The sequence below is a fragment of the Sinocyclocheilus rhinocerous genome, unplaced genomic scaffold (genome assembly GCF_001515625.1).
Source record: "Sinocyclocheilus rhinocerous isolate Xijiao unplaced genomic scaffold, SAMN03320098_v1.1 scaffold1670, whole genome shotgun sequence".
NCBI lineage: Eukaryota > Metazoa > Chordata > Actinopteri > Cypriniformes > Cyprinidae > Sinocyclocheilus > Sinocyclocheilus rhinocerous.
This window is the reverse complement of record NW_015633549.1, coordinates 94,610-106,143: the sequence shown is the minus strand read 5'-3', so window position 1 is coordinate 106,143 and position 11,534 is coordinate 94,610. Positions and strand designations below refer to the sequence as shown.

Sequence of the window (11,534 nt, the reverse complement as noted above, 5' to 3'; positions counted from 1 at the left end):
TTTAGGGTTAGGGTTGGTGTAGGGCAATAGAATATACGGTCTGTACAGTATAAAAACCATAACGCCTATGGAATGTACCCACAATTCACAAAAACAAACAAATGTGTGTGTGTGTGTGGGTGTGTGTGTGTGTGTGTGAGTGTGTGTGTGAGTGTGTGTGTGTGTGTTGATGTGCCGTACTGTTGTAAGTCTGAGCTCTAGGATTATGGGTTTTCTCTGTTGGGCATTACTGGCTCAGAACAAATCAACAAATGATGTGTGTGTGTGTGTGTGTGTGTGTATACAGTTATTCCTCAATCAGTCGGCACAGCTGTGATATTGACAATCCAAAGATGAGCACACTGTTGTGGAGTCTCTAAACGTGCCTGTTTTGTGCTTGTTTTGACTGTAGCTTACAGATCAAGATGGTTCTTTATGATTAGCAAAAGACCCTTGTCTTGTCAAGAACTGTTTGATCTGGTTTTGGATTGCTTTATGCTTCTTTGGAGACTGAAAAAGTTATTAATGTTCTTCAGTGTTTCTGAGCTAAAGTACAAGGTTCCCCTTTAACACCAGACCATCAAACATCTTATGATTTATTTTATTTTTGCATTGTTATTTCAGCATTTTTTGTTGACATTGTAGTGCATGACAAATGAGTCAGATAATCAATGTCACCTATACTTATAATGTAGAAACTGAAAGTCATAATTTAGAATTTTGTTTGACATTTTTAAAATGTAAAATCAGAGAATTTTTATTTATTTCCTGGTTTAAATTAGAAGTAGTGGAAATACCATATAGCTGTAATAAGACTAGACATAATACAATATTCATCCTTATATTTATTGCATAGCTTTTTCTGACATTTGTTTTTAGATTCAGTTTAAAAACAAATACTACAACTTTTTATTTATTTTCTTGTTTAAATGAAAAGAAGAGGAGCTATCAGAACTCTTTATTGCTCTAATTAGATTATTAAATTTGAAATAAGTATACTAAACATCTTTAGCATGACCACAAATGCATTTATTTATCTTTATATTTATTGGATTGCTTTTTACTGACATTTTACTTTATTTTTAGATTTAGTATAAATAAAACATTCTGATTTAATGCTAAAAAAAACTCCCGAAGCATCAGTGTTGACCGTTGAGGCTGACATTTGTAAAATGTAAAATTCTAAAACTTAATTTTTCATAGTTGAAATGAAAATAAGAGGAAATATTAGCCATCTTCAATTGCTCTAATAAGACTATTAGATTAGAAATAAGTTTACAAAAAAAATTAATAAGACCACAATTCCTTATATTTATTGAATTTTTTTTTCTGACATTTTACTTGATTATCTTGATGATTTTACTCCAGTACGTATTTCAGGAAATGTGGTTCAGTATGTGATTCAGTAAACGAAACATTAATGCTAAAAACTCTCCAGCATCAATGTTGACCTTTGAGATTTTTAAAGTCTAATCCCATCTTTCTGTGATCATCAGACATGTTAAAACATGTTAAAAACATTTAACCTGTCATGTGCCGGGTCTAAGGTCTCTGTCAAATCCAAATGTGATTTGTTTTTTTGAAAGGATTTGTCTTTAAAAGAAATCTAAACCCTTGTATGCAAATTACATATCTAATAAAATGTTTGTGCATTGACAAATCTAAATGTTTTTGAACACACTGTAACTCTCTAATCTCTGACGGCCAGGATGAAGTTTCAATCATAAATACTAGATTACAGAGAAAAACTGTGGCAGGGAATATTAAAATCTCATCAGGACGTGGGAGGAAAACTGTGTTATGTGTGTATAGGCACATTTATGAAGCTCATTATGTGTGATTAGTGTTGTGATCTGGTCAGTTTTTTTAAATTCAATCATTCTGGAAAGAGGCAAAATAATTTGATGTTTTTACATCCAAAAAGTATGTGGGACTAATTTTTATTAATATGGTTAATTTTCATAATCATTGCATTTATGTATAATTGCATACTATAATTGTTACATAATTTTAAATCTATTATTCAAATCTCATTTATCTATCAGTAATCTCCATAATGTAAGCATTGCAGTGCAGATCCAGTTTAGGAAACTCTCGTTTTCTCCTCCAGAGGGCGCTTGTTAGCTTCTCAGGGCTGTTTTAGTCTTTTTTTATCTTTTACATACATTGATAAATTTCACTACATCTGATCAGCTTGTCTACAGTTGGAAAAAGGATTCATTCATACAACAAATTTATATATAAATATATATTTTTATTCTAAAAATGCAAAACATTTTCTTTAATGGTTTGGGTCAGATTTTGATTAGTCTGTTGTTGTTGTTATTATAATTAGCTTCATATGAAAGCAATAGAATATATGCACTGATTTAGACAGCTAAGTGTGTGTGTGTGTGTGTGTGTGTGTGTGTGTGTACCTGACTACACACAGACTCATGGGGACTCATGTCACGGTGGGGACCTAAATTGTGGTCCCCACGGGTACAAAAGCTAATAAATCACACAGAATGAAGTTTTTTGAAAATCTAAAAATGCAGAAAGTTTCCTGTGAGGGGTAGGTTTAGGTGTAGGGTTGGTGTAGGGCAATAGAATATACAGTTTGTACAGTAGAAAAACCATTATTTATATTACAGCACCAAAAAGCTTTTACACCATTGTGCATTCATATGTATTAACATAATATGTGAATTATTCTTTATTACAAAGTGTTTATTGTATACAAGCAGACGAATTACATTTGTATACAGTTACAGCACTTATTCCAAAAAACAAAACAAAACTCGATTTCACAAACGTTTGTCTTTTTTCAGGTGTTTGCTTCAGAATGGTGAGAAATCTGTGGATGATATAAATTAAGTTTGTTTTTTACAGAGCTTTTTGCTTCCATAACTTAGAAAGGAGGGTGGAACCTACTAACACTAGCAAAAATACCATGGTAATGGCATTATTATATTTGATGGTTTTCTAAGCTATCTGCTGTAAAAGGAGTGATTCCTATGCAATTGCAAGCAAATGCTAGATCTTTTAGATGTAAGTTTAGCCTAGGTCGCTGAAATCAGTTTGATATCCGAGTACATTTTAGTAGATGTTTGCACTAGCATTGTAAAAGTGCCGGGTTTGATTCCTAGAGAATGCATGAACTGATCAAATGTGTCCTTTGAATGCAATGAAAGTTGCTTTTCTAAATGCATGCATGTAAATGTAACCTCAAACCCCTAGTTTCATCAGTGATAAGCCATGCATACATATATCTCTCTGAATCTTATTTTTCATCTGTTTTACTGCAGTATACAGAGGCAGAAGCGCAGAAACTCGGTGTGACGGGCTGGGTAAAGAACACTAGACAGGGCACTGTGGTGGGACAGGTGCAGGGACATCCTGAAAAAGTTAAAGAAATGTGAGTATGCATCTGTCTTTTAATCGTTTTTGAGTGTGCAATCACTTTTAAATTATTTATAGGTCTTTATTAGGATATCCAAATGTTTGCATAGTGCTCTATTATGTCAAATGTGTACAGTATTTATTGCATGTAAAGCCTAAAAATACATAAATACTGAAATACATGAATTATCGTTAATTAAAACTAAAACTGTTGAAACAATTCTGTTAGATTTAAAATATGTATATATATATATATATATATATATATATCTAAATAAACTATATAATATATAAAGATAACTAGAATCTAAAAATAAATAAATAGCGTTTAATAAACATATTAAATAAATATATAATAAAATACACAAAATAGAAGTATTAGATGAAAAACTGAAACATGCATTTAAGTTGAAGTGCTAAAATTGCTATCTAGAAATGAACTAAACTGAACTAAAACTAAAGCTGAAATGAAATGAACAGAACATTTTAAATATTAATTAATAATAAATATAAAATAAAATAAATAAGCACATAACAAATTTTCAAAATTTTATAATGTTTCCCGAAAATGTTGAAGAAATGTGACCATTAAAGACAATCGTCTTTTAAATTGTATTTTTTAAAATATAAATATAAATGAAATATAAAATAAAATAATATTTTTCATTCCTTTCCATTGACATAAACTAAATAAATAGAAGCTAACATAATAAATATGAAAATAAATAACAAATATTAGAAATCATAACATAATAAAAAATAAAAGAATTTAAATATAAATATTACATGAAAACTAATTAAAAATGAGAAATGTTGCTTTGGCAACTAACTGATACACGTTTAAGCTGAAGTACTAAAATTACTACCTGGAAAAAAATAAAAAATAAAACTGAACTAAAACTAATACTAAAATAATACAAAATAAATAGCAAATATTAAATTTTAAATCTAATATTAATTATAATATTTACTATTAATTGGGGAAAATAAAGATTTCATGACAAAAACCTGTGAGTAGGCAACTGTTGTTGAGTGTTTGTTTAAAGGGGTCATAGGATGCCCATTTTCTACAAGTTGATATGATTCTTTAGGGTCTTAATGTAAAGTCTGTAACATAGTTTGGTTAAAAGTTCTCAATGGTAGTGTAAAAAACACCTTTTTTACCCTGTCAAAAACAGCTCTTTTCAGATCAAGCTGTTTTTGTAGCATTTCCCTTTAAATGTTAATGAGCTCTGCTGCCCCCTGACATGGCTGCATCAACACTACTGCTGTTCCTGAAACCACGCTTTCTTTCTTTGCGTGCACATTTGGGCGGTGTTATGCAAATCTTCCCACATTGTGATGTAGACATGTGGGGGCGTGTTAGAATGAGCCGTTTTAGGTAGGCATGGCTGACTCTGAACTTTTATAAAGAATATCTCTTTGGATTTGAGACTTTAGTCTTTGCAACTTTATAGATCTTCTTTATGCACCAAGAGCTTGTAACACTCCAAAGAGAAAGGAAAAATTGAAATCGCATCATATGACCCCTTTAAAGGTCTTTATTTCCATACTCTGATCCACTAAATCTGTCACATGTGCAGCGTCTCTTGTCACCAGCAGATGGCGTCAGTGCTTCAGTGTTGGTGTCATGGAACAGTCTAGAAAGGCTGATCACAGTCACAGTGCGAGCATGAACATGGAAACTCACACTTCCCTTTGAGAGCATTGTGCTGTAGCCTGTAATCATATAACAGCAGGAGCTCCAGCCGAGCAGAGCTGTCTGTGTGTGTGTGTGTGTGTGTGTGTGTGTGCGTGCGGCGGTCTGCAGTCCCGTGGGTGGGGCAGGTCGAGGAGCGATGATGTCATGATGTCAGTCGGGCGGGGCGGCGCTCAGGGGCGAGGGCCGTATGACATCACAGTCTCAAATGTGAACCAGACATTCATTTGTGTGAGAGCTTATATACTGTATTTCCGTATGCAGATCTTTAGTAAGCATAACACATACAAATGTTTGCATACTACTTTATGTAGACTGTGCATAACAGTATATTGTGGTAACACAGCATTTAGTTAAGAAAAACTAAAGCGGTAAAAATGTTTTTGTTAATTGAAAGCTGGAATCAAATATAAATATTACAAAAACTTGGCACCTAACTGAAATAAGTTTAACTGGAAACAAATGAAAAGTAAAACTGAAATAAAAATAAATTAAAAACAAATAGCAATATAAAAATTAATAATCTAATATTCATATTTTATATTTTTTACTTAAAACTAGCATTTTAAATATTTTAAATAATTTTATTAATATGATCTCTTATCTTTTTATTTTCATTTTAATAAAAAAAATACAATTAAATTAAATTAAATGAAAACTGAATTTGAAGGACTAAAATGAATGACTGGAAATAAATAAAAACTAAAACTGAACTAAAACTCAAAACTGATATAAAAGTAAATTAAAACCAAATAGTAAAATAAGAAAAAATAATAATAAAAATAAAATTTCTAAAAATTTAAATAAAATTAAAATGAAAACTGAAAATATAAAAATGAAAGCCAGTATTCATAAAACTAATTAATAATAAATATGAATACAAATATGAATGAATTATATTATATTAAGTTATATTATATTATATTATCTATTAATAAATAATTATTCAAAAAATATATATTACATGAAAAACTTAAAACATTACTTAAAATGCTCTTAAACTTAAAATAAGTTTAAGTTAAATAATTACTAACTGGAAGAACTGGAAGAAATCAAAAAAATTTAAATTAAATTAAAATGAAAACTAATATTAGACTAACTAATATTAAAATAAATGTAAATTAATTGAAAACTAACTAATATTAAAAGAAATTTAAATTAATATAAAACCTGATATGCGCAAATGTGAAACTTGCCACAAACTAACCTTTTGATTAAGATTTTCCATAATTATATAGATTATTAGATCATTATAAGATCTAATGACATTCCTAAAACAATTTACTTTTGTAATGTGCTGTATTTCAAAAAGAATGTTCAATGAGAAAAACACTGGAAAGTACTTGATTTTTATTTTATTGCATTTTTAAAGTAACAACAAAATCACTGCATGTGACAACTAGCCCCGGTCTCCTCTGTCAGGTCAGTTTTCATGTGAAGGTTATTATCTGTGGCCGCTGTCCTGTAAGACATTTTTAGCTGTGATTCTCTGGTGAAATCGTGTCCTATTTACTTTCAGCCCAGAAACTCATGTAGCTGTACATGCCATTGCCTGGATACAGTGCCGAAGAGCTTTTCCTCCTCTTCCTCATTCAAGCTGCTGAACAGAAATGTGTTTGCTCATTAAATATTTAAACAGCGGATGGCAGGCCTCCAGGCTCCGCCCCCTTTACTTGTTTTCCTTTCTTTCATTCCTTTCCATTGACATCTGTCAGTCTGTTTGCAGTGTAATTGTTTGGTTTGGCTCTCTGCAGTTGTTTGTTAGTATTGGGCTTGGTTTGGTGAATCTCTAAGGTTGCGGGTGACGTTGATGAGACTGTCGATCCCAGAGGATCGTCCCCAGATGGCCTCCACCCTCCCAAACGCTCCACCCATGCTTGAATTACGACTGGATGAGCTCTGAAGTCTAGAAATACTGCCAGAAAGCGTTTCAGCTCCATCCAGATCATCTATCAGCTGTTGACATGACATTTTACAGCAGTCTCTGTTCTGATCTGGCATAATGCATTTATTTTAGAGCATTTTGCAACAGCATTCTTATAATTATTGTGGATTGCTTGCATCACTGTGACTATTGCTCATATTTAGGGTTCATTTCATTTATTGGGGGCATTTAAGGAAACCCATATAATATAATATAATATAATATAATATAAAGTACACATTTTAAGTATTTTGAAAAATATTTTTATAATATCAAAAGTGCACATTTTAAGTATTTTTAAAAATATTTTTTAATTAATAATATCAAATATGAAAAATATTTTGAGTGTGTAATATTATTATTCTTATTAATTTGTTTTATTTTCTATTGATTATATACAATTGTAATATGTGATCCAGTGATACTTTACGGGTTGTATAATATAATATAATATAATATAACGTAATATAAAATAATGTTATATAAATATATATGTTTTTATTTTTATATTCATTGATATTTTTAACACAATGGCAGTCGCAGGTTGTTATAATATAACATAATATAATATAATATATAAATTTATTCGATTTTTTATTTTTTATTCATTGATATTCTAACACAATGGAAGTCACAGGTTGTTATAATATAATATAATATCATATCATATCATATATCATATAATATAATGTATTTTTTATTCATTGATATTCTAACACAATGGCAGTCACAGGTTGTGAATAGTTGCTGGTGTTTTGATATCAGACTATCTTGGTGTTCCTGGTGCTGTACTAGAGCGAGTGAGAGCGTCCGGTGGATTGTTAGACGGAGGTTGATGTAAATGGCGATCCGTATGAGGAAGTTCCTTCCAATCACAGCGTGTCAATGTTATCTGACTTCCTCACCAGGGCAGATGGGAAACTCCTTTCCTTCACAACACAATGAACACTACAAAGTCTCAAGTGTTTATATATTGCGAATACAGCTGTGCGGTGTTATTTCAGAGAGAGTGAGAGTGTTTAGGAAGAATGGATAAGCGTGAGAATAATGGAAAGTTTATTGTCATTTGTGTTTAATGCAGTCTGTATCACCTATATGAAATATATAATAAATATATAATTCAGTCAAATAACAATTTGTGACTGAAAATAGTTTCAAAGCCATTTTTACTAGCAATTTCTGAGTAAAGTGTTTTTTCAAAGCCATTTTTACTAGCAATTTGTGACCGAAAATAGTTTCAGAGGCATTTTTCAGTGTAGTTTCTCTGCCATATAGTTCTCTCTCTAAACTAATCAAAGTGGGATTTGTGCTTTTAAAATGGTAACGTGATGCCTGTTCATGAGAAGTGTCTTTTCATCTGTCAGGGTTGGATTTCCTCAGTATTGAATGAACCGCACCCTGACGAAACTCGAGGCTTTCACGTCCAAAACAAAGCTCTTGATTTGGCCGTAACGGCTGATAACCCCAGAGTAACCCGGATCCGTCTGTAATCCGTCATTCCCAGCGCTCATAACACAGTCTGTGCCGGTTTCTTTATCACGGGCCGTTCCTGCGCTGTTGCTGTAGAGATTGTGGCTGTTCTCTTTGACACAGGCTCCGCCTCTTCCTGGCAGGCCCATTATGAGCTGAATATTGGGCAGCCATGCAGATGGTCTGAGCACACTCTCTCTTATCCAATATGAGATCAGCCCCTGCTGCGGCCCACTGGGAGAATAATGCATTTACAGCCTCTGAGGAAAACTGCATGAGAGATCCTGCATGTCTGTCCGGCTTCAGTCAGAGTGTGTGTGTGTGATTGTGTGCCGCGCCCTTGTTTTTGAGAAAGAGAAAGAAAATGGAGGTTTTTTTGTCATCCTGATGGAGTTTCTTTAGCATTTCTTATGCTGTTCTTTCTTTTATGGAAGACAGAGAAGTTTTCTTATATTGAAAGTGAATGGAGATCCAAAATTGATATAAAAGCATCATAAAAGTATCTTAAATTTATGCTCTTGCTTTCTTCCTTTCCTGAAACTCTTGAACACCTTTTCACCTCTACATTTTGGATGGATGTTTTTAATTGGCTTCTGGTGAAAAAGAAAACATCCTTTAGTTTTAGATGTCATGTTTTTTTTTAAGACTAATTTAAACGTCCATGTTTCTGACCTTGTGAACATAATTTTGGTTGGTGAATATCATAATCACACATGTAAATGGAAGAAATGTAAACCTTCGTTTGTTTGAAAAAAAAAACAAAAAAAAAGTAGAAAGACAGAAAACAATAAATAGACAAATTTTTACTGTTTAATACTGTCCAGATTTGCATCTTTTTGTTTAAGTGAGTCAATTCCATTTAAATCTTGGTTTTTTTTTTTAATTAATGAATTCTTTTTTTTTTTTTAAGTTTTTCATAATATTTTTAAAAAGTTTTCACCAATTTCACCGTGATTTCACCAATATATATATATATATATTGTAATATACATAGTATTATAAAAATAATATAGTTTCCAAGGCAACATTTCTCATTTTCATTTAATTTAAGTTGATGTACTTATGTATAGACTATATATATATATATATATAAATAGACATATAAAAAAAAATTAACTATTAAAAAATCGCAAATGCGCACAACAAAACTACTAAAATTTTAACTGAAATTAAAATGGAAAAAGAAAATGCAACAATAAAAACTAATTCAAAATAATAAACAAAAACGATAATATCTCAATGGTACAAAAACAGCACTGTTTCCCTGTCTTACATTGTAAATGTGCAAAATTTGTAAGAAAAAAAGTGTCTTGGCATTATATTTCATATTGTTTACTGTGTTTTGTCTGTCTGTGTGTGATCTACAGGAAGTACTGGCTCAGTCAGGTGGGCAGTCCCAGCTCTGGAATCCACCGCGCTCAGTTCACCAATGAGAAACCAATCTCTAAACTGGAGATTCATGGATTTGGCACTCGTTACTGAAACCCAGCCAGACCAAAGAGCCAGGCAAACAACAAACACAAATACTTGGTAGATAGTTTACAAGAACACTTTATAAGAAAAACAAAACCTTTACCCCATAATTATAATTTGTTGTTTATATTTATTAGCATATGATTGTAAATATGAATAATTTGTTTGATGCTATGCAACTTTCTGGAAGCAAAACGCAAATTTAAGAGTTCAGTATGATTTTATCTGATTCATCAATTCAAACTCAATATGAAAGATAATAAAATATAAAATATTGTAGTGGATTTTTATCTTAGATTTTTTTAATGTTTTTGAAAGAAGTCTCTTCTGCTCACCAAGGCTGCTTTTATTTGATGAATGAAATACAGTAAAATCAGTAGTATTGTGAAATATTTGTACAATTTAAAATAAGTGTTTTCTATGTGAATATATTGTAAAATGTAATTTATTCCTGTGATGCGCAGCTGAATTTTCAGCATCATTACTCCAGTCTTCAGTGTCACATGATCTTCAGAAATCATTCTAATATGCTGATTTGTTGCTCAAGAAACATTTCTGATTATTATCAAAAAGAAATTAATACTTTTATTCATCAAGCACACATTAGATTGTGACGGAATCAAATCAAAAGTGACAAAGACATTTACAATGTTACAAAAGATTTCTGTTTCAAATAAATGCTGTTCTTTTGAACTTTCTGTTCATCAAAGAACCCTGAAAAATAAAATGCATCACGGTTTCCACAAAAATATTAGGTGTTTTCAACGCTGATAATAATCAGAATAAATCATTTCTTGAGCAGCAAATCAGCATATTAGAATGATTTCTGAAGATCATGTGACACTGAAGACTGGAGTAATGATGCTGAAAATTCAGCTTTGATCATAGCAATAAATTACATTTTACAATATATTCAAGTAGAAAACGGTTATTTTGAATTGTAAAAATATTTCACAATTTTTACTGTATTTTGGATCAAATAAATGCATCCTTGGTGAGCAGAAGAGACTTCTATATGTCCACAACAGCTATTTGTCAAAAACAGCTATTTTGATGTAAAGTTTTATCAAACTAATAAACCTCTATTAAAACACTGAACCCATTGTTTTATTGCAAATGAATCATTTTGACTGCTTATCCAGTGAGCATGGCTGTAGTATGAATATTAGGCGTCCTCTGATTCTACAGCATGATCCTCTTTCAGGAGATGTTCACTTTACACATAATCGACCAATCACGGCCCGCGTTACACTCATCACAGTTCTGTTTCCATGGAAAACCTGGCTGCCCTCACAGAGCTCTGTTAAGGTGGCGTCTGTATCAGACATCAGCGCGTTTCGCTTTTGTGCAACATCAGCGTCTGCGTCCATTAAAACTGCATTTGGAATGATTATTTAATAATAATGTCTTTAGAAATGAGCTCAAATCTCCCAGATTGTCCGTGTTGACCCAGAGACACACATTCAGGTGTCCCCAGGCTGTCCTTTTTCTCCCAGCATGCATCACTTCAGCAAATCTGCATGTGCACTGGTTTGGGAGGCTGGAATCCTCTTAGCTGACAGTTGCAAGATTAGATCAGAGGCTTATCGAGGGTTAGTGTGTCTCTGA

General features: G+C 31.9%; 1 protein-coding gene across 2 annotated transcripts in view; it reads left to right on the top strand.

Annotated features, from left to right (window-relative positions):
* LOC107744585 (acylphosphatase-2-like) overlaps positions 1-10,222 on the top strand; it is a 21,361-nt gene extending 11,139 nt beyond the window's left edge. The window contains exons 2-4 of one of the 2 annotated variants that reach the window (XM_016558306.1): positions 2,790-2,806; positions 3,267-3,376; positions 9,821-10,222. In XM_016558306.1, coding sequence (XP_016413792.1) covers positions 2,804-2,806; positions 3,267-3,376; positions 9,821-9,935 — 228 coding nt within the window. In that variant the 5' untranslated portion in view covers positions 2,790-2,803 and the 3' untranslated portion in view covers positions 9,936-10,222. Of the gene's footprint in view, positions 1-2,789; positions 2,915-3,266; positions 3,377-9,820 lie in introns of both variants that reach the window. The other variant, XM_016558305.1, reaches the window with a different exon arrangement.
* Positions 10,223-11,534: the final 1,312 nt, after the last annotated feature.